Source organism: Colossoma macropomum, unplaced genomic scaffold, assembly GCF_904425465.1.
Source record: "Colossoma macropomum unplaced genomic scaffold, Colossoma_macropomum, whole genome shotgun sequence".
Classification (NCBI taxonomy): Eukaryota; Metazoa; Chordata; class Actinopteri; order Characiformes; family Serrasalmidae; genus Colossoma; species Colossoma macropomum.
The window spans coordinates 12,894,190-12,916,527 of NW_023494795.1; the positions used below are offsets into that span (position 1 = coordinate 12,894,190).

At 39.8% G+C, this 22,338-nt stretch overlaps 3 protein-coding genes across 3 annotated transcripts; 2 read left to right on the forward strand and 1 right to left on the reverse strand.

The window, feature by feature from the left end:
* The first annotated feature begins 69 nt into the window (after positions 1 to 69).
* Positions 70 to 8,663, forward strand: si:dkeyp-117h8.4 (uncharacterized protein LOC572032 homolog). The gene is made up of 10 exons (XM_036582604.1): positions 70 to 501; positions 1,787 to 1,853; positions 2,073 to 2,125; positions 2,749 to 2,779; positions 2,889 to 2,932; positions 3,281 to 3,353; positions 4,821 to 6,856; positions 6,955 to 6,988; positions 7,690 to 7,741; positions 7,892 to 8,663. The coding sequence occupies exons 1-10, from the start codon at positions 382 to 384 to the stop codon at positions 7,929 to 7,931; spliced, it is 2,550 nt and encodes an 849-aa protein (XP_036438497.1). The 5' UTR covers positions 70 to 381; the 3' UTR covers positions 7,932 to 8,663.
* A 130-nt stretch (positions 8,664 to 8,793) lies between these two features.
* ppat (phosphoribosyl pyrophosphate amidotransferase) lies at positions 8,794 to 22,128 on the reverse strand. Its single transcript, XM_036581505.1, has 11 exons — positions 21,945 to 22,128; positions 15,563 to 15,629; positions 14,152 to 14,358; positions 13,899 to 14,011; positions 13,400 to 13,542; positions 11,925 to 11,997; positions 11,684 to 11,835; positions 11,228 to 11,355; positions 10,749 to 10,970; positions 10,229 to 10,349; positions 8,794 to 9,937 (listed from the first exon to the last, which is right to left on the reverse strand). The coding sequence occupies exons 1-11, from the start codon at positions 22,070 to 22,072 to the stop codon at positions 9,765 to 9,767; spliced, it is 1,527 nt and encodes a 508-aa protein (XP_036437398.1). The 5' UTR covers positions 22,073 to 22,128; the 3' UTR covers positions 8,794 to 9,764.
* On the forward strand, positions 15,639 to 21,561 carry LOC118815401 (zinc finger and SCAN domain-containing protein 20-like). The gene is made up of 6 exons (XM_036581504.1): positions 15,639 to 16,863; positions 17,444 to 17,836; positions 17,952 to 18,020; positions 18,989 to 19,717; positions 19,834 to 19,911; positions 21,298 to 21,561. The coding sequence occupies exons 1-6, from the start codon at positions 16,452 to 16,454 to the stop codon at positions 21,495 to 21,497; spliced, it is 1,881 nt and encodes a 626-aa protein (XP_036437397.1). The 5' UTR covers positions 15,639 to 16,451; the 3' UTR covers positions 21,498 to 21,561.
* Positions 22,129 to 22,338: the final 210 nt, after the last annotated feature.

Genomic DNA, 22,338 nt, shown 5'->3' on the forward strand with positions numbered 1-22,338 from the left:
TTCTCATAAAGCTCGGATAATCGGTTTATCCGAACCATAAAGTTGTGCTATTAAAAAGCACGGTACAACATTTTAATAAACACCTCTTTGGTTCAGTTACACTTTGTCTGTAGAGTGTGGTCGGAGATTAAAACGGGCAGTTCAAACAGACTCACTGAAACGGACAGTTCAAAAGAATCGGTTCGCTAAACTGAATCAAAGCGTCCCCGTCGTGTAAAGATGACACATCACGCCGTGTGAGGCGTCCGCCAATCAGAGTGAAGCCCAGTCCAGGAGGCGAATTTGAAAATTCAGCCGCAGCGCGAGACTCTCCGGAGATCCGGAGCAACGTTAAAGCTGGAATTCGCAGCACCAGCAGTCTGTTTATCTTTTACCTTTTAAATGGAGTCCCCGCACGGCCAGACGAGCCTGAGGCACCAGGACAGACCAGATGCGATTTTAGACAGCTTCAAAAGAAATGACGACATTTTTAGAAACACGATGGAGGGGATTTTTCAGAAGGTGAGCTGCAGCCTAACGTCGCTAACCTAGCTTAGCTAGACAGCTAACAGTCGTCTGACACACTCAGCTGCTGAACCTCTGAGCGTTGAGGAGTTGACTGTCTAATTCAGCTCATGCACGAATGCAGCCCTGTGGTGCTTACACCATGAAAAATATGGTTCTCCAAGGGTCCTTTAAGGAAGGGAATGGTTCTAGTTACAGCCATTAGTTCTATATACAAGCCTTTCATGCTTATATGGTTCTTTGCATGGTAAAATGTTTCATCATATTGATGGAGAATGTTATATGGTTCTATATAGCACCTCTTTGAAAAGGTTTCTGTGTAGCACCAGAAAGGGTTTTTCTTTTATGATGTAAAGCTTGTGACAATGGAAGAACCCTTTTAGGTGCTGCATGTAACCATTTTCAAGAAAGATTTATATAGAACCTAACCCTATATACATGAACCATTTCAGAACCATGTAAGCATGAAATGGTTCTTGATAGAACTCATGGTTCTAACTTAGAACCATTAGTTCTGTATAGAAGCATTTCATGCTTAAATGGTTCTTTGCATGGTAAAAGCGTTCTTCATATTGATGGAGAATGTTATATGGTTCTATATAGCACCTTTTTGAGGGTTCTATGTAGCACCAGAAAGGGTTTTTCTTTTATGATGTGAAGCTTGTGACAATAGAAGAATCCTTTTAGGTGCTGTATATAACCATTTTCAAGAAAAATGTATATAGAACCTATATAGATGAACCATTTCAGAACCATGTAAGCATAAAATGGTTCTTGATAGAACTCATGGTTCTAACTTAGAACCATTAGTTCTGTATAGATGCCCTTCATGCTTAAATGGTTCTGTGCGTGGTAAAAGCGTTCTTCATATTGATGGAGAATGTTATATGGTTCTATATAGCACCTTTTTGAAAAGGGTTCTGTGTAGCACCAGAAAGGGTTTTTCTTTTATGATGTAAAGCTTGTGACAATGGAAGAACCCTTTTAGGTGCTGCATATAACTATTTTCAAGAAAAAATTATTTAGAACCTAACCCTATATACATGAACCATTTCAGAACCATGTAAACATGAAATGGTTCTTGATAGAACTCATGGTTCTAAATAAAACCATTCCTTTTACTGAAGAGCCATTTTTAAGAGTGTATTTCACATTACTTATCTATAAATGTGCATTTTATGCTGTTAAAGCTGCACATGATTGTTTGATTTTTAACAGTGCTGCGTTTTCCATCGCTGTGCCTGTTGATAAAGTTGGCTCATAACCACAATCTCTTTTTAAGTATTCAAATTTAGATGATCCAGGACTTGATGTCTGTTTTGAAACGATGACCTTCAGAACCAGAAAAGGTAAAGCTGAATGTTTGTTTTTGGTAACATTGCTAAGCTCAGGGACTGCATTGATTTCTGAGATTAACTTGACTTATAATTATATTATATATAATTATTAATATTAATAATGCTTTGCTAGAAATTGATAAGTGATCTAAGAATCAGCCAAGAACAGGCAAACGGGCCACTGGTTTAACCGTACTGGACAGGCTTGATTGTGTTGTTGTGCTGCTGCAGGTGCGGTGCCCATTGACAGTGCAGAAGCAGAACGTGAGCTGCAGCACCTGAGGGTAAGAACTGAACACTGGCTGCTAGGTGTGGGAGATGTGGCACAAATACAACATCACAATGCTTCAAGACAATATCACAACATACAGTACGCATCACAATATTTTTTTGAGTGATTTTCATTTATCTTTTCACACCCTGTGCTGTGCTAAATGTGCACTAAAATCTGAATACACGTCATATTCAAGTTTGTTCGCTGTAGAGGATGTTCTAACTTATTTTTGCTTAGAAAATCAACAAAACAGATCATTTAACAAGGGCTTTTCAAACTGGTGCATATGACTGTGCTTGGCGTAACTTACGACCACTAATTAATTAATTGCTGACCCCTACTTGCTTCACAGTGTTGTAAAACTCATAGGACACAACGTTTACGCACAAACGCACATGTTGGAGATATATCTGCATGAAACACAGCCTTCATACTTCTAGCTGGTTGTGATGATTCTCAGTCTGAGCATTGTTTGTCATTTTAAATAGGAACAATTTGGTGCACCTTCTCTCTTCATTTTAAATTCACTTAAAAAATGAATCTAATGAACAGAAAGTAAATAGCTCTATTGGTTCTAGCTGAATGAATTCTAATGTGGCCTCTGCTGATGAGACTTTAATTTTGTTCTTCCAGAGTCGCGTCAATGCTGAGCAGTCATTGCGAGGTAGGAACATACATTGATTTTTTTTCTATATTTGTGGATAGTTACTTTTCTGTTTTTTTTTTTTCTTGTTCTGTAGCTAATGGATTATTTTATCTTTTTTCATTTGTAGAGTTGGAAAGTTCTTACAATGAGCAGACTCTCTCAGAGCAAGACGTGAGTGCACTCTACAGCTCACGTTGCTTACACACATATATATATATATATATATATATATATATATATATATATATATATATATATATAAAATGTGTGTGTGTTTATGCTACAGTCATCCCTTAATAACTCATCCCATTCTAAAGCAAATAAAGCTCCTACTCACTTACCTTTATTTATTCTGATTTGTCAGGTCATAATGCAAGGATCAATCAAATTTTTGTGAGTTGGGGGTGCTTTATTGAGGTTGTCAGAGTTGGATCAGAGTCAGAGTTGTTACTTTAAGGCATTTATTTTTAAATTACTGTTTAAATAAATCAAACCATTGTCTTGTTTTTCTCAATTCAGATGGATGAAACGCAGAGAACCGAAAATGATGTCTGCCCTTTCAGTCAAATGGGAAACAGCAATGACAGCCTGTGTAAGAAATTATGCTGTTTAAAACCATACAAAGATCATCAAATTTCAAAAGCTGTTCTTAGGGCACTTGTTTGTATAGCTTTACACATGTTAATACATAAGATTAAAGTCATTTTAAAAGTATGTTTGCAAAAATGCAGAATACACACATCACAAGGTAACTGCACTACTTTTGAATGTGATTAAGGGCACTTTCACACCTGCCTTGTTTGGTCTGAACCAATTAAACATTTTATTTAGTTTTGTACATTTTGAATATAAACACTCCACCTAAACTGAGGTCTGTATCAATCGAACCATGGTCCTAAGTGAACTATGGTACAGTTTGCTGCTGGCACAAGCTCATTTTTATGATGGTCCACACCAAATTAGACAATTCAACACCAGTCTGATTTTCTCCATGCGCATCAGCACTGTACTGTCCAAAACGGCATAGTAGCAATAGAAAAGCATTTGATTTTGTCCCTTGGACTGCACAAAGTGTTTTTGACAAGTTGGAGCTGACATCGGAGACCTGATTGAATGTAATTAAACTACTAGATCATAAAGAAGTAGGGATCAAGTAAGGTTTATATGCTGTAATACATGTAGACATTTAAGAGTCTCTGGTTCCATGTGACGTAATGGGTATGATAATACATTTTATCAACAATATAACTGAAATATAGAACTGGATTTTGTACTGTGACAAGTGAAAGTAGCAAAAGTTAAAATAAGTTATAGATAGTGGAATGACAGCAGACATGAAAGTAACAGCGTGATTGTATCCTTGCCAAATTTTTTGACCGATCAAAGAATGCACTGAACACCCACTTGTATAATTTGCTGCACTTAAGCTGTTGCAGTGTGACAAACACCACCAAAAGAAAAAGATACAATGTCACAAAAGCCCAAACGTTGGTGCAGACTATAGTAAACAACCTAGGTGTGAAAACAGCCTAAATAATTGGCTAACCAGAAGAAAAAAAAAGTCTGTTTACCCCAAACATACTTCACTGGACATCCCAGAGTTTGCTTCTTTGGTTATGCAGTGGCACAATGGGGGTAATATAATTGTTGCACTAGTGAGGTTTTATAATGTGCGACTCACATCTCAAAGTTTGAAAGGGGGAATTATACTGTAAAGCTGAAAGTACTTTGTCCTTGCTATCACACCTGTTGTACAAAACAGTTTATTCAAACATTGAAATGACAGATTAACAATGTCATTTAAAGCAAGTGAAGTTTTGGACATGTATTTATGAAAAATATTTTAGGTGACAATAGACTTCTATAACTTGTTAACTACATTACCCTCGTAGCTCCATTGCAAAACTGAAGAAGCAAATTTCGGACACTAAACATGTCTTGACCAATCGGCTACATTTGGGATAAGTATGATTATTCAACGAACCATTCCTTAAACATTGCATTATAGTATGTCTGCTTATATTGTGCCACCTGATGTGTTTCATTCAAATCAAAACAGGGCCTGGTACTGAAGCATCCCAGCTGTCACTGAACTCAGTGAGTGGGTCGCAAAGCTGCTTGTGGGGAGAGCAGTCTCAGCCAGAGGATGAGGATGAGAACCTGGAAAGAACGCTAAACAGCCATGGCAGCACCCTGCTAGACGTCTATCCCAGCATGCTTAACCAGATTGGTGAGGCATACCGACGGCAGCACGTGACGCAGGCAGCTAGTGCCGTGCTACGGAGGTATCGCCGCAAGCGCTGGCAGTCTTCACAAACACAGCACCGCAACCATATCCCCAGCAATAGCCTCAATTGCACACTGAACAAGACGATGGAGAGTTCTTTCAATGTCCAAAAACTACCCCACCTTGACATGAGCAGCAATTGTAATGGTATGTCGAGCAGAAGCAGTCAAGGGCTTTCACCATTGAAGACTATCAGAAACTTATCCCTTGCTGCCAGCAGAAGCAATCAGGAGCTTTCTCCATTGAAGACTATTAGAACCTCATCCCTTGCTGCCAGCAGAAGCAATCAGGAGCTTTCTCCGTTGAAGACTATTAGAACCTCATCCCTTGCTGCCAGCAGAAGCAATCAGGAGCTTTCTCCGTTGAAGACTATTAGAACCTCATCCCTTGCTGCCAGCAGAAGCAATCAGGAGCTTTCTCCATTGAAGACTATTAGAACCTCATCCGTTGCTGCCAGCAGAGGCAATCAGGAGCTTTCTCCATTGAAGACTATTAGAACCTCATCCGTTGCTGCCAGCAGAGGCAATCAGGAGCTTTCACCATTGAAGACTCTCAGAAATTCATCCCTTGCTTCCAGTGCATGTTTTTATTCACCTAGGAGAGTTCATGTTGAGGAAAGTCCTGTGGCTGAAAGCAGATCACCTTGGACAGCTTCGTGTTCAGACAGCGAGTCACAGCATCGACCTGTTAGGGTGCTGGACCTCTCAACACCTCCATCCTCTGCAGCTTCCTCCCCTCGTTCCCCTTCTCCAGATCTGAATCAGACCTACAACATCGAGCCTGTTGCGATGCCAACATCTTGTGATGCTTTTGCTTCTGCTGCCTGGAGCCCAAGTAGGTCACTTTGTAACTCGCCATTAAAAGGAGCAAAGAACTCACCGCTTCCTGGCCAAGGAGGCAGACTAGTCACAACCTTGCCATCTCGCCATTGTCACTCTCAGGCAGGGCAGCAGCTTACCAGTCCCTTTGTAGGTAAGGAGTGCTACAGGGACCACGTCTACTCTCATTCCCCATCCCCACAGCAAGCTATCATTGGTGGTTCATGTTCTGTTAAAAGAAGTCCCTTCAAAAAAGTTTTTAGCCAAGAACTAGAACAGCAAACGTCATCATCCATCTACTACCCTAAACAAACCTTACCTGCAAATCATGCAGATAACACTGCAGTGTATAGATCTCCTTTCCGGAGTCAGCAGGGGGTGTCTTCTTCCTACCGTTATCATCCAGTCTCCAACTACCAAGAGAACCTGGCTATGGCTGAAGTACACCAATTCAGCCCCAGACCACCAAAGCGTCAGCGATCCTTCTCTGCCAACCAGTCCTCATCCTCCCCCATGTCTCGTATGTCTCGCAGGCAGATAGATGCCGAGTTCAGGAGGCTCTATCACCATTTCATCTGTCGAGGCACTTCCTCTTCTTGCTCCAGCTCTTCCTGTCACCTATGTGAGAGGCAGTTGGAGGTTGGTGTCCAGGGTTCCCCCACCTTTTCCTCCAACATGTCTGCTCTCGCTTTAACACCTATTCAAAGTCGGCTAAAGAAACGACGCAGGCAGTATGAAGTAGAGGAGTCCCTGAGGCTGAAGCGATTCCGTGAAAGTTGCTCCCCTAAAAGCCACACCAGTCTTTGGCCAAAACAGCAGCAAGCAACCAAACACATGAGCACTGCAGTGGTCAATCCTACTGAAGACAAATGCACCTGGAACAGGGCTCTTCTCCTGCAGTGTCCCAGCCCTGGATTCCTCAGAGGCAGTGGAGACATGAGGAGAGTTTCAGGGTCCAAACCAGGCCTGCATTCACACTCTCCATCTCAGGTAAGATGATGTCAAAAGTGACATGCACAGAATCAATGATTATTTTTAATGTTAATGATTTTTCTAATGAGGCTTTTGTTTCTCTTTTGTGTTTGCAGCGCCATGTGTCTGGTTGTATTGGTCCAGTTGAAGGTGAGCATTATTTTATTCAGTGGTAATGGAGAATATACACCAATCAGCTACTTCATTAAGTTCACTGATTTCATTAAGTGTTGGCTATACCAGTTCATTTATTCTCATATTTCAGTCTCATGCTGGATGTCTAAACTGATGTTGACACATACAGTTGTATGTAAAATTTTAAACACCCTTGTCAAATTATGTTAACACATCCTCTACAGGTAATACATTTAAATATGGCATTTTCCTGAAAATTTTAGTACACAATTTCTACTTATTTAAAAAAAAAACTGTATCACAACTTTTTTCCACTATGTTTATTAAAATGTGCAGAAATGTGGTCTCTGTAAAATGTGTGCTTATTTTTGCTTAGAAAATCACCATATCACATTTGACTAGGGGTGCCCAAACTTTTGCATATGACTGTATTTTGTGTTCACGTTGTGAGGCAACAGAAACAGATGGCATGACCTAATGATGAACAGCTAGCCAAGAAATTTTCAAGCAAATTATTTCTTTTGGCCTCCCAAAATGAATAGATATATTGTGTGCATATACCCCCTCAAAGCTGATGGTCTACTTTCTAACTTTATATTGCTTATTACACTTTCCAGTTAATTACACCCTGCACTGTCTAAACATGTAACTTCCAAGCATTTCATAATTCGTTTCATTACAGGATGAACTATTGTTTTTTTTTTTTCTCTTAATAGCTAGGTCACCTATGAGAGCTTGGAATCAAAGTGGCATCTCAGCCTCACCAAGGTAATAGGCTAGAAATTATACTACATTGTGTTCTACAATAATCAGTTACTGACATATAGCTTGTCTTGATAATTAGTTTGCTATAGTGTGGATTTCTTCCATAAAATAAGCAGCAAACATTTGGTGTAATCATTTGATTTCCACTTCCAGCTTGTCAAGGAGACGACTTCTGTATGGGCCTCTCCAGTGAGGAGCCTTCCCTGTTCATCATCGTATCTCCCGCTACTAATACTAAAGCATCTCTGTAGATGTTCACCCCAAAATATTAATAATGAACATTACACAGTAAATGTATATTATCACACAGCTGTAATTATTCTATTTCCATTTATCCAATATATCATTGCTGTCGGAACAAAACCTTATCTCAGTTTTTACTGTTTTTTTTCAGAATTTGAAAATGCCAGCTACCACTTACATTGTCAAAATTTCATAACTAACAAACAGTTCAGAATGATTGAGGATAAAATCTTGTAGCATAAACTTGCACTGAAAGTTAAGAAATACCAATAAACCAGTTTAGTCATTATCTAGGATTTTGAAACAAGCCTGATTGACGAACAGTGGTTCGCAAACCTGGTCATCAAATAGCCCTGCACATTTTAATGAATAGCACTGAAGGCTGCAGGACAGGGTGGTCTTCCACACCAGGTTTGAGAGCCACTAGGCTATAACATTGAAAGAACTCAGTTGATGTTCTCTGATCAGTGAATGCAAGAACTGACAGCAGAAGTCATGAATGTTTTAAAACAAAGGACAATTTTGACTTGAATGGTGCTGTTGTGGTTTCATTTGTCAAATACAGCCAAATGATATTTTTTGCAAATCAGTAGTTACACAATATGCTGTGACTGATTATAAACTGGCTTAATGGCTTACATTCGTGGTCATAGCTTTAATGTAGTAAAGTTGTAAGCATGTTTAACACATTTTATTTATAATTGCTTATCAAACCACTGGTGTGGAATAACCTAAATCTGTGCTCTTTTTGGTGTGTAACTATTTTGTGAGTTCAGTATGTTTGTAAATAATAATGCAAAAACTTTTACATGTATGTTCCAACATGGATTTTTAATAAATGATTTTTGCTTGTTTTACACAGAGATTCTTTGACATTTCATTGACAAATACAGCTAAAACCTAGAGGATGTGGTTCTTCAAATTGCTCCAGGTTTCATCAGCCCATGCTGCAACAGTCTGCATAATCTTTACAACTTGATAATGCAGCAGGAGCGAAATAAGTCACAAACAAACATTTCTCTGTCTCTCTCACCCTCACACACACACTCTCAATGTATTTTCTAGGGACATTTTTTGTGCTGGTCTTCTGAACATAAAAGAGCCTTGGATTCTCTTCTGTTCAGATAAAAAGGCCTCCATGTGTGAAATTTGGAGCTGACCATATCACACATTAACATAACACATTTGTCATAAGAGGTTCAACTGCTTTAAGTGACAAATGGCTGAAAGTGAGTATAGGATCAGTACACATTAAGCTTCAAATAGGACTTTATTTTCCACAGGAATGCAAGAGTTATGTGTTGTTTTGACTAAAAATAATGTGAATTTGATATGCAAATAGGCTGTTCACTGCATGCATTACCAGGGCAGTCATTCAGGGTCCCCACAGACTCAAACCTTTGCAGGTAAACTGAAACAAAAGCCTTAAATAAATAAAAACTAAAAAAAATCTCAAACTGTTTGAATTTGCATGCAAATGAAAAATACTGAGATATATTCCAATTCAGTTATTTTAAATCTGTAGTGTTTAACATTGAATATTTTGTCAAAATATTCAAATTTCCCATTGTAAACAGGACAGTGAACCTCCTCGACTTTGATGTTTAAGCGAGTGGAAACCCTGATTAATACAGAGCTTGTAAATTACATGCAGGTAGAAACTTCTACTCCATCTCACATCACAGTGTACAGTAGACCTAATATATCTACTCTAGTGGAGATGATTGCCATTTGTCAGACAGTCTGGACTGGAATGTTAAAGATTGTGTTCGATGCTGTTTCATCACCACTCCAGCTCGACGGGGTATTTTCCTGTCAGACATGCTGTGCAGTGACCAACTCTCTTGCTCGTCTTGGTCCTGGAGCTGATCTGCTCCTTCTCCCCACATGACTCGATCCCACCCTGGACCGCAGCCACCAGACCATCGACAGACAGGTAACGCACACTGGTGGCCCCTACACAACACACCAGAGCATTGTTACAGCAGATAATCACTTACTCATTCCAAACTGTTCATCATATACGGAGAAATAATTGCATACAGTGCATACTCATGATTCAAAGTTAACAAAATCAAAAAGTCCTAAGTGCTAATCTAACTTAAAACTGTACCATAATTCAGCAGTTCCCCGCCCTGGCTTTGGAATCCACCTGTCCTCCTTTATATTGTATAAAATGTGCAGAGCAGGGCTATTCCAGGACTAAGGTTGGGATCAACATAATGGCCTATCCTTATCCTGACTTACCAATGTAGCCAGCGATGTCTTCAAACTCTGGTTTGTTAGCGATGAGCTCCTCTTTGGTAGGAATGTTGATGCCCATGTAGCAAGGGAATCGTATAGGAGGAGATGCTACTCGAATGTGGACCTGTGAGTTGATTTTTCAAAGCAAATGGTAAAGAACTGTATTAGATTTAGTGTTAAATAACTTCATAAATTTATCTGACTTTCCTGATTTATCTGTTTTCTTCCATTTAACCGGTAGACTGGACATCACTCGTGATCAATGTAAAATAAATAAATAAATAAATGAGAACTAATTCAGCATATCATCACTGTTGGGACAAACCAGAAGAACAAAAAAAACATCTTGACTTTGAATGTCAGTTAATGGAAGAAAAATTTTTTTCAAGTAATTCAGAACAATTTCTATTCAATTCACCTGCCATTTTCAAATTCTGTTAACAAAAAAAAATGGATAAGAAGTTTTATCCCAACAGCAACAGCACATTTTAACTTCTATTTATATCCTTCATTCTCTTCCTACCTCTGTTGCTCCTGCCTCCTTAAGCAGTTTAATAATAGGTGAGATGGTGTTGCCTCTCACTATAGAATCATCAATGAGCACTACTCGTTTGCCAGCAAAGTTATCTGTCAATGCTCCAAACTTCTTAGCCACTCCAAGCTGACGTAAACGAGTATTTGGCTGAATGAAAGTTCTGCCGACGTAGCGGTTTTTGCACAGGACTTCTACATAGGGTAGGCCCGACTAGGGAGGGAAAAACAACATTAGGAACAAAATGTTGTTACAATGTGCAAGAAACTGTATCTAACAGCACATTTTTAAAACTTTTACAATTTAAACTTTTGTTCTACCACGTTATAGTTTTTTTTTTTTTTTTGTACCACAAACTTAGTGTAACATGCGTGTACCAAACTAACTGTTGCCGATATGGTGTCATGTCATTCACAAACAACATACTTAATACAGGCCTACAGTTCCTTTACATAATCTCCATTTCTCACCTCTTGTGCGTATCCTAAAGCAGCTGGAGTGGCAGACTCAGGAACTGTGCTGACCACATCTGCATCAGTGGGGGCCTCGATGGCCAGCTGACGTCCACAGCGCTGTCTGACTGTGTATACCATCTGACCTGCAACACACAATCAGACCTCTACAGTGTAGACAAGGGCAATGACTGATGCTAGACTAAGAACCAGCAAAGGTTTAAATAAGCTATTAGAAACAATTTACATCTACTGAGCAACACGGATGAGGATGAGAATATTATAGACATGTTAATACATTATTTTTTTGATCTAAAACAGATGCAAAAGGCAGGGTATTCATGTTGACATACTTCAATTACTGATAAATATGCCAATGCAAATCCTTATCATATAGCATTTAAACTGTTAGGAAAGTGTTGTGCCTCACTGTAGGTCAAGCTTGTAATGATAATATCAGCATTATGAACTTGCCTTCAAATATGGAGTCAGGCCTGGCAAAGTAAACATATTCAAATATGCAGAAGGCAGGCGGGTCTCCCTCTGGACGTGGGACTACGCTCAGGCTCTTGATGCCATGCTTGGAAATCTGCACAATTTCTCCGGGTTGTACTTCCCGATAATACCTGTGGACAGAGACAGGGGAGCCATCCACCTGAAATACCAATTATTATGTAGTTCCATAGTGGCAGGTTGTGATTGGTATTGGTCTCACCTGGCACCGATGGACTGGAAGCTGCAGGACTCTGAGGAGACCACCCAGCCTTCTGTGTCTCCCTCTCCACTGGCTGAAAACCACAATCAGAAGAAGTGTCACATCACCACATTAAAGATTTTGCAGATTCAATTACATTCATAGACACATACAGATGGCAGCACTCATTTAAACCTTGTCTTGCAAAACACTGTTAAATATAAAATTAAAAAAAAAAAAACACTTTATATAGATATTGATTATATAACCTAAACAAATGTAGAATTACATATTAGTGAAAATTAAACTTACACTATTTTGCCCTTATCCCAGAAACAGCTGACCATTCAAGGTGTGCTTGGTGTGCAAAGTTAGATTTTTTTTTTATTTTATTTTTTCAGATAGATTTTTCAACCCATGCTAAGTCAAGTCGGATAGACTTGCTTATGTGGGTTCTGAAACTGTAAGACATGCTGTTATCTATAAAAATGGACAAAAGTATGTACAAAATTCAGGCTGCAAGATGGCTACTACTGTTTTTAGCTATCTGATGAGTGTTTGTCCATTTTTAGAGATAACAGTATGTCATACTGTGTCAGAAACCACAAAAGCAAATCTTCTTGAAATTACTTAACATAATTTGAGGAAAGAGTGTGATGCCTCATAGCTCCAGTGCAAAACTAAAAAATATATATTAAGTAAATATATTAAAAAAAAGATAAAAAGCAAACTTTGGATACCAAATGTCTTGGCTAGGCATGTACCACAACATTCACACATACAATACTGTTATTGTGGACACTTTGAAATGCGGAAACATGACGATATTTTCAGAATTTAAATGTGTCAAAACATTGTGATACATAATCTGTATCATTAAAAATGTCAAAGTATTGCTTATACATGATCACTCACACACACACACACACACACACACACACACACACACACACTTTTATATGATATTTTTGTCATATTGCCCACCCCTACGGTCACCGTATTTTAGTCAAATGAGCTGCAGTTTCACTTGCCATTTTTGGGATAAGGAGAACAACTTTGCTTTCACTATGCTGTCATATTGTGCTCCCATGGTTTATTATACGTTTATAGAGCTATCCTTTGCTTGTAGTGCTCTCTGTTCATACTCAGAGAATATAGTGCTTTTTCAAAGACAGAAATCCTTGAAATGTACAACCACCAATACATTACTGCTATTCAAAAATGACATGTATTATCTTATACTTTGTGTTTTTTCTTTCATATAATACTGTGATATAAAATGTGATAAAAGGTCAGATAATTAGAAAGATACTGAATTTCTACATCAGCACACAGACAGTCTCGGCTGATCGACTACCTTTGCAGTAAGCAAAAAAAATGTCTAATTGTATACATTAGATTATTGACTTGTATCACTGCAATACTGGTTACTCTCCACATCCACTGTTCTTCTTATTCCATTGCTTATATTCTCTGCTCTCTTCTATTCTCTGTACCTGAGTGTAATTTGGAGATGGGCACCAGACGGCCGATACTGAGAGGTCTGTTGCCGTATGGGTCTCTCACGGCGTAGATCACATCTTTGTGCATTACCAGCAGGGAGTAGGATGTGGGTGTCTCTGTCATCAAGTTCTTGATACTGAAATAAATTAATTGAAGTGAGAACAAAAAAATATAGTACACAATACAGAACTGTAGACATTAGTATACAATATAGCACGTCAGGCTCCAGGCCTCGCGGGCCAAAACACTGCAGACTTCAGTAGACTGCGTCATTAAACACACCTGATTCAGCTCAACAGCTAATTAGCAAGGCTGAATTCAGAATGTTAGATGAGGGTAAATGCTCATCTCTGCAGCACTTTGACCCAGAAGGTACCTAGTTTGACCTGCCTGCAATTTAGTCTTGTGACACTAAAGTGAATTTCAAGGACACTATGTCCAATGAACCAATGAGGGATTTTGATTATGTGACGATGGACAAATGTAACGGACCGTGCTACCCAATCAGGAGTATCGACCTCTTCCATGGGCGGAGTCAGAGCAAGGAGCTGCGTGATGAGCTCGCTGTCTGAACTGGTGGAAAGGCCGACACCGTGTCTCATAACCTAAATGACACACAAAAACAACACTATTTTCTTCTTGCTTTTCTCTGCCTCTGTGCTTTAAATGCAGTCAGTACTGCACAAACATCAGTATTTACTTATGAGTTTCTAATCAAAAAAAGAAAAAAATATTCATGGTCCACCTTCTTGCGCAAGGCAGCAGCGTTTACGAGTTCTCCGTTGTGTGCCACGGCAATCTTGCCATGCAGGGTGTCCACCACAAACGGCTGACAGTTCTGCAGCTCTGAGATCCCTGTGGTGGAATACCGTGTATGACCGATACCCAGGTTACCATATTTCAGCTTCAGTAAGTCCTCTGATTTAAAAGCTGTGCTCACCAGCCCCATGCCCTGAAGAAAGAAAAAACACAGAGGGATGGAAATGGAGGGAAATGAAGAAGGAGAGAGGAAAAACAAGCATTAAACTCCAAAAATGACAGACCTGCTCTATGATGTCTTATAGTTTGTTTTTATGCTATATCATATTTCAGACCAGGGTTAAGATGTTGAGTTTTTTTCATATAACCTGAGAGTTTTCACAACATGCATCACGATATTTGGATATTCTAAAGAGGTTTGCAAACAAGCCAGAACAGAAAGACGCCACAGTGGTGACATTTTAAAAAGAGCTATGAAATTTAAAATTAGCAAAAATTAACCACACTAAAAGGAACAGGAAAAATACTAATAAATTAATAAAATAAGATAATCAGTTTAATCAGTTACTTGTTACTACACAATATTAAAAATAAAGGTGACAAAAATGCCTTAGAAGAACCACTTTTGGCCCCCTAAAGAACATTTTGATTGGTTCTGTAAAAAGGGCCCATTTCACATAAATCCCAATTTTCCTTAGTTTTTAATGAAAGAGTTTGATATAGTATGTAAATATTGTTGAAGCTTCAAGATGTACCATTAACTCCCCAGTCAACACAGTCCATATATTAAAAGTAAGCTTCAAAAACAGCTTGTTTTGAATTCACTGTTTAAATGTGGTCACAAAAACCAACATATTTGCCTATATCCTTCTATTCAGCCTGGAGCAGTTTAGCCCCACCCATTCAGGTTATTCAAGTTATAAGGAGTGTTTCAGCTCGGACGGCTTTTTGAGAGGCTTGGTACAGGGCAGCCAATAAGAACGGACATCATTTACATATATCAAATTTAAGTAGAGTAAAAAAAAAAACAGTCTGTATAGTTAATGGATAAATAGAGGTTGGAAAATGGTCAAAATTAGTTATGACGGTTTTTGGTACATAAAACCGCATAAGCAAAATGTAGGATATGGGCCCTTTAAACTTTCAACTGATAGTACCTGATTGAAAGGACTTTATCAATGTTTTTGATAGCTTTTGCACTGGTTGTTGTTTACAGGCTTGTAAAAGTAGTTTTGGAGCATTTCTATTGGTCCATTCATCATGAATTTCTAGCATGTTGTAAATGGCAGCTGGCATTTTCAAACAAGTACAACAGAAAACTGATCTGCATTTAGTTTTACCTTAAAGAGCACAAACATTTCTGCACATTCAACCACATAAACTTCTAATTCTATTACCTTTAGGGTGGTGTATGTGGGTGGAGTGGACCCATTACTCGTAACCATTCCCGCACTTTCTTGACCCCTATTTAACACAACAAAAGCACAGCGTTAATACTTAATTACCTTGCTAACTGCTTTAAAACAACCTCACTAGCATGTCATATTATGCTGGTTGTGGACTGTCTGTCTGCAGTTTTGTGATAAAGGGTAAATAGTACAGGCAGGCAGCGCTGCAGCAACATGTCTTGGCAAGGCTGGCAAATAAAAATGTATTTGTAAAGAAACCCCTCCCAGCACGGTGAGCCTATCAAAATCAAAGCAGCGCGCTTCCTCTTTCTGTTTTTTTTATGACTCTCTGGCTGCCTGGTTTCAAGCCCTGAGGCAGATCAAACTGGTTCGTGTGTGAAGCAGGTTAACCAGAGAAAGAGAGCAGGCGCGAAGGGCGGAGGGAGGAACTGTGGAATGTGTGCGTGTATGAGAGAGACAGAGAGAGAGAACAGACTGAAGGAATAAGGGAGAAAAAAAAAAACAGTAGGAAGCTGCTGGGCAAAAAGAGAAAGCGCAGCCTAAAATGAGAAAGCTCTTTGCAGCTCTCTCTCTCTCTCTCATAATCTCTAAGCCTTTATCAGTTGCCTTATTTGGAGAGCTTCTCGCTGCGGCTGCAGCTGTGTGGCTCGTTCACCAAGCCACTTCTCACATTTCCCCCCACCCCTCCCCCACAGCTTAAGCCAGTCACAAAGCTGCTCTCCATCACGTGGCCATCCCTAACTGGCTCAACTGTCTGGTTGCCTAGGACACCGAGCTCAAGGCAAGGAGGGGGAGGGTGAGAGAGCAGCAGAGGGGAGGAGGGAAAAAAGCACAAGCGAAAATTCAACAGAAGCCATTTCTAGGCTAGCTCAGAAACATGGAGCCTAGTGCAGAGGAGAAGAGGAGTGGTAGCAGAGAAGAGGAGAGGCAGCAGCAGAGAGGAACGACAGGCCACTGGAAAGGGGACGAGGTGAAAGCTCTTCTGGTGGCGTGGAGAGAGAGGGAGGCCTGGGACGAGCCGGAGAGCAGGGCCAAGTACGAGGCCATCTCAAGCCGGCTGAGAGATTTTGGCATTCTGAGGGACTGGCTCAGCTGCCAGACACAAAGCAGAGCGATGGCTCTACCGGACTGGAGGCCTCCACCGCCCAGATCACAGCCTGTCTACAGCCCAACAGGCCAGGCACCGGCCGACAGCAGGGCGACACAGAGGCCTTATGAAGCGGCAGAAGAACACAGCAGCCCTGTCAACAGGAGAGAAGGGGCCACTTCCCTGAGCACTTTTCAGGAGGGTAAATATTTGACACCAACATGAGCACAAAAAAAGCCCAATTTCCAGAAATATAGTTAAAAGGCGAACTTCACTTCTTTCACATCTGGGCTTTTATTACCCTGAATAACATCTGGGGATTTTTTCACAAACCGGGATTTCGGGCTTAGCCAGCTAACTTTAAGTCAGTCTAACTCTGGATTTTGTCACAATGGTGGATCACTTACTCCAAAAAAACTTAAGTACCACTTGTTTGAACTCAAATGCTTAACAAAGCTAAAATAATTTCATAATAAGTTCATTTTTAAACTTTCCCCAAGATCAATGTTTTTTTGTTTCAATGTAGTATTTAAAACTAACAATTCTGTTATTTTACACAAAAACTAAACTTTATTTATTAATTCCACAACAAAAGTCACCTTTGATGTTTAAAAGTATATAATTTTTTAATTAAGTCATATAGATCTTACATACATACAAGATCCAATTTTTACTGTTCTCAAATTAGTGTGACTTCATCACAGATTGGAACAAAAGGTACCAGCAGACACATTTTTGTACTCATTTTTAAAAGAGAGATCACTAGTCTGTTCCCTTCTTAGGCATGGAGGGAGGGAGGCACTGGTCCGACAAAGAGATCCGGGCTCTCCTCACCGTCTGGGCCGACCGGGATGTCCAAGGGCGTCTACAGACCACCCATCGAAACAAGGCCATCTTTCAAGAGATGGCCCGCCGCCTGGAGGTCCAGCATGGCGTGGTGCGAGACTGGAGGCAATGCCGCACCAAATACAAGAACCTCAAATATGACTACAAGGTCAGCAAGAGCCAAGGTCGGTCCATGCGCTTCTTTGCAGAGGTGGACGCCATACTGCAGGGCAAGATCACGGAGGACGGCCCAGATGAGGACGAAGATTCACCCAGGAAAGGACCAGAGGCAGAACAGGCATCTGGGAGGAGTGAACCTGGAGAGGACCACTACATTAAGATCGACGATGGTAAGAGACTGAACTCAAGCGGAGTAATTTTCAACGACTAAGTGCTTTGATGTTTTCAATGCTGTCTAGTTGACAGCATTGTTTCTTATTCACCTTTACCTTTCCTCCTTTACAGATGAAAGTCTGGCAGACATGCAAACAATAATCAACACAGGTTCTCATCCACTCATCACAAAAGATACAGGTATGTCATCGGGTCCAAACACAAATAAGTAAAGTACTGTAGACCCAAGCAATAAACCAAAAGAAACAATGAAAATCAACCATGTTTTCATGAATAATGCAAATTTGAGGAAAATGGCTATAACCTTATGTTTTATAATCTGATACTATCAGGTTTGAACTTTGAACAAGTCCTGCTACAGTACACTAGGTGGCAATGTGACCTATCACTTGCTAGGTGGAAAGGGAGAAATCTAGCCATTCACTTGTAACTGCACAGGCTAGGGTAACAGCATAGGTAGGTAGCTTGCTGTTTTCAGTGTTGAACTTATGGAGAGCAAAGAAGGCTGGAAATGTGAAAAAATAAAATAGTCTATTCTGAGTATAGCATCAAAAGCATATAAAAATGGTATTTTTTTTAAATGTATATTTATCGGTTTCTAGGGTTAGGATATTATTATACTACAGCAGAATGCCTTTTTTGTTTGGCATTCAAAATACCATTCAGAAAATTTGTTTTTATTATTTGTAAATGTATAATATGTTTCATATACAAATATAATTTACAAACCAATGTAGATTTACATCTTCGTAAAGACACCAAAAGGTATTTTATATGCTTTGTTTATTGGAATTGTTATATATTATAAAACGTCTACTGTAACTATCTATTTGCATTATTTAGTCAGGGTATCTACCTCAAGATTTTATCAGGCATTTTGGATGTTAAATTTATTATAACTTTATTGATGATGCTATACAGCTTTCTCTGTCATTTTAAAATATTCTATAGCTCAGCAGCGTCCTACTAATTATTTGAAAGCTGTCAAGTTGCACAGTACTGACATACTGAATTCCTTTTATATATTTGTCTAAAATTAACTTTGGTTGTATATCGCTGTAGCTTTGTTTTTGCATTGTTGATTCAAAATAAGCCCTATAATACTTTAAAGCATTGCCATCTTTTTCATCTGCTGTTTTCTACACAAGGTCCTACCATATCGCCAATGAGTAGAATGCCAGCAGATGATGCGAACGTGATCACAGTTCACGATTCTGGCCGGAACTGGACCGAGGAAGAGGTGGCAGCATTGCTCAACATCTGGGCAGAGGAGGGGATCCAGCAGCAACTGCAGGTTTCTACCCGAAACAAAGATGTGTTTGTGCAAATATCTCGCCGGCTTCTTCAGCAGGGGGTGGAAAGAGACTGGAAGCAGTGTCGCACCAAATACAAGAACCTGAAATATCTTTACCGTTCTCTACAGAGAGGCAAAGCCGATATCGGGGACACTCGTCGCATCATGAAGTTTTATGAACAGCTAGACAGCATTCTGTCCAGGCCCATCAGAGGCCTCTACAGGACTGCTGGGATGTTCAGTCCTCCCATGTTTGAAGAGCATTCCTTTGGTGAAACACCTGCACAGGAGGACTGCGACGTCATTGCTGTTGAATATGATCAGCAGGCTATAGATGATGCCATTTTGAGGGGGTCTCCTGGCATCATCACCCGAGCAGCCCAAAATCAGGCCAAAACAGATACCAATTTGAGAAGGTTAGAGGAGGACACTGATGTGGAATATGAAACAGGGGCTCCGGTGGATGGCATGTTGGTGAGGTCAAACGACAGCGTGCAGGCAGGATACGGAGAGCAGCCTTTGTGTAGTCACTCGGTCACAGCTGGAACATACGATGGAGGTCAGGAATACAAAGTAAACAAAGGTAACACAATGAATTCATTCATGAAGGATGCATCACTTTTCTACAATGGACTGTTAAAAAAAAATCCCATTCAGATCTGCGTAATAAATTGATTATGTGGATGTGTCTGTGTGCAGATGACACTGAGACGACGTTCATGGAGAAGGAGCATGCAGCGTCAAGCAGACGAAGAAAGAGGAAGGCCGCAGATGAAGGTTCTTCATTCTTCTCACTTCATTAAAAGGAGACTGTCCTTCATTTAAAACACTAGATTGGAACAAATTGCTTAATGAGTCTAACGACTGGCAGTGTGATTGAGCCTTGTGACCACAGCCTTAATAGAAACAACATGAGAAGAGCATGGAGTGCACATGGAAAAGATTTAAAGGTCCTGTAAGGTCACAGACTAACAGAGCAGAACAAGATTAAGAAAGAAAATGAGTACAAAAATGCCACTAGTCAGTCAGAGAAAAGGGATATTCATTTTTTTTCAATTTCATAAAAAAATAAAAACTTCTGACAGTTCTCATGTGTATCAGGCTGACATAAAGAACACACAGCAGTAAATACGAAATATAATGAATGCATGTGAAAGGTACTGAGCAATTCTTCTATTTGTAAGGCTTATTTACAAAAAGTAAATGCCTGAATATCCACAGTAGGTGTGGGCAATATGATATCATAATTATATCACAATTACTTTTCTGAGCATATTGTGGGCATCATCAGTACCTAAAGGAAACTTGACAAATACAGGCCATCTACAGGTCTTTGAAATGAGGCTCGGAAGTGGCATTACTGCCTAAGGTTTTGATCTACTGGGGGAAGACCTATTGCATAAAAGGCCCATGTGACAGAAAAATTTTTTTATCTCATTTTATATAAAGAGTTTGATGTAGTATGTAAACATTGTTCAAAGTCTCAAAACAGACCATGTACAGAAACTGACTTTCAAACATGTGACTTTCAAACAGCCTGTTTTTGACCAACACATTTACATATGTCCACCTATTCAGCCTATAGCAGTTTAGCTCCACCCGTTAACAATGAAGTTATAAGGAGTGTTTCAGACTTTTCAAATGAGACACAATACCAATCACTACATGGGTCATTTACATATTCTCAGTCTTAAAGGCACAGTAATAATAACAACCTGATTTAATTCTTAAGTCTAAAATGCTGATGTACAAGTAAATTAGGAATGTTTTTGGTATAAAGTGCACGCAAAACACACCAAGAATATGGTCCCTTTAATTGGACGTAGAGCAGCATGAAGCATTTCATTACAAATTTCATAGTTTTTGATATCAGTTTAAATCATGGCTCTGCTGCTTTGCCAATGAACTGTTCCAGTTTTTCAAAACATCAGAAATGCTACGTATAATACAATGTTACATAAATATCATATTTTTTATATATTACTTATATAAATATAAAATATTATGTACCATTACAATATCTTTAGGTACTGTGTTGTCACATATCTGCCATATTGCCCACCATCATGGATATGAATTATGGATTTATGCCTTATAGAATTGCTGACTTGGATTATGATAAATCGCCACTGTGATCCTTTAACTCTTGTCCTGTGTTTACAGACTACAGTCTGACCTTTAAAAGGTTTCATCAGAGCTTGGATGATGGAGACAGCAGTACAGATTGGTCTGAGAACATTGACTATCAGTGCAAAGAAGAGCAGGATCAATACATCCCAATAATGGAAATCACCTCTGTGTGTTCAATGGCCTCCAACACACCAGCATCTGAAAACTTGGTGAGTTGCAGAAATTTATCCTGATAAATGAGATTTCAGGAGAGGGCCATGGTTTAAATTGATAGAGCTGCATATAATAAGTGAGGTCTTTACTCCCCTAACTTCCCATGCCTAGACACAAGAGTCAGGAGATTTCTGGCAACTTTTTGAACACTTTCCCAAAATAACAGTGTCTCAGTTCAGAGCTGCGACCACATCTATGACAGGCTGACTTCACTTAGCTAAACCACTCTTGTGTAAAAGCCCTTAAGAGTCACATGGAGACCCGAGCATAACTAACTACAAAACATTCACTCCAGCTCGAGTTTCTGAAATCCTTGAGAAAGGGGGAAAACAATACCGTGATTATTAACGAAACATTCGTCACAGCTCTCTATACGACTTATAATAAACTTAATAAAGTGGTATAAAGTCAGCTCCGGTTTCCATTCAGTCCGTAGACGCTGAATGGACGTACCCAAAGCACCTTACCTGTGTTGTAAAGCTACCAGACCCAGCGTCAGGATCTGCGCCACTTCCAGCTGTGTTGGCCACTCTCCTGCTGCCACACAGCCGAAAACGCCGCACTCCTCTCCGATACCGGACTCTTCAAACTCCATGCCCGCAGTATAGGTCTCTCCGAGCCCTCCGTCTGATTTCTCTCCCGCGGTCGCGCCCCCCCGCCCCCCACGCTGCCTCAAAATCGCTCGGTCCGAGCACGTGCTGCTGCACGACGCTGCTTGACACCGGCCTGTACCAACTGAAACCGAGGGGTGCTCCTCCAGTCTCGACTGAGTCTCCAAAACTACACTATTTTGAGCAAAGCAAACTCAGTTGTAGTTTAGCGGGAAAGTATTTTAACTACAAGTTAAACCGAAAGTGCAAA

Bases quoted from the DNA above. Each gene is read 5' to 3' on its own strand.
- si:dkeyp-117h8.4 (XM_036582604.1), top strand. From the start codon at position 382: ATGGAGTCCCCGCACGGCCAGACGAGCCTGAGGCACCAGGACAGACCA. The intron at 6,989-7,689 runs GTGAGCATTATT...TTCTCTTAATAG, and splicing joins TTGTATTGGTCCAGTTGAAG to CTAGGTCACCTATGAGAGCT. The intron at 7,742-7,891 runs GTAATAGGCTAG...TTCCACTTCCAG, and splicing joins GGCATCTCAGCCTCACCAAG to CTTGTCAAGGAGACGACTTC.
- LOC118815401 (XM_036581504.1), top strand. From the start codon at position 16,452: ATGGAGCCTAGTGCAGAGGAGAAGAGGAGTGGTAGCAGAGAAGAGGAG. The intron at 17,837-17,951 runs GTAAGAGACTGA...CCTCCTTTACAG, and splicing joins CTACATTAAGATCGACGATG to ATGAAAGTCTGGCAGACATG. The intron at 19,718-19,833 runs GTAACACAATGA...GTCTGTGTGCAG, and splicing joins GGAATACAAAGTAAACAAAG to ATGACACTGAGACGACGTTC.
- ppat (XM_036581505.1), bottom strand. From the start codon at position 22,072: ATGGAGTTTGAAGAGTCCGGTATCGGAGAGGAGTGCGGCGTTTTCGGC. The intron at 14,359-15,562 runs GTAATAGAATTA...TTCTTTCTTCAG, and splicing joins CCACATACACCACCCTAAAG to GGCATGGGGCTGGTGAGCAC. The intron at 11,998-13,399 runs GTACAGAGAATA...TGTGGTTTTCAG, and splicing joins CATCTCCAAATTACACTCAG to CCAGTGGAGAGGGAGACACA.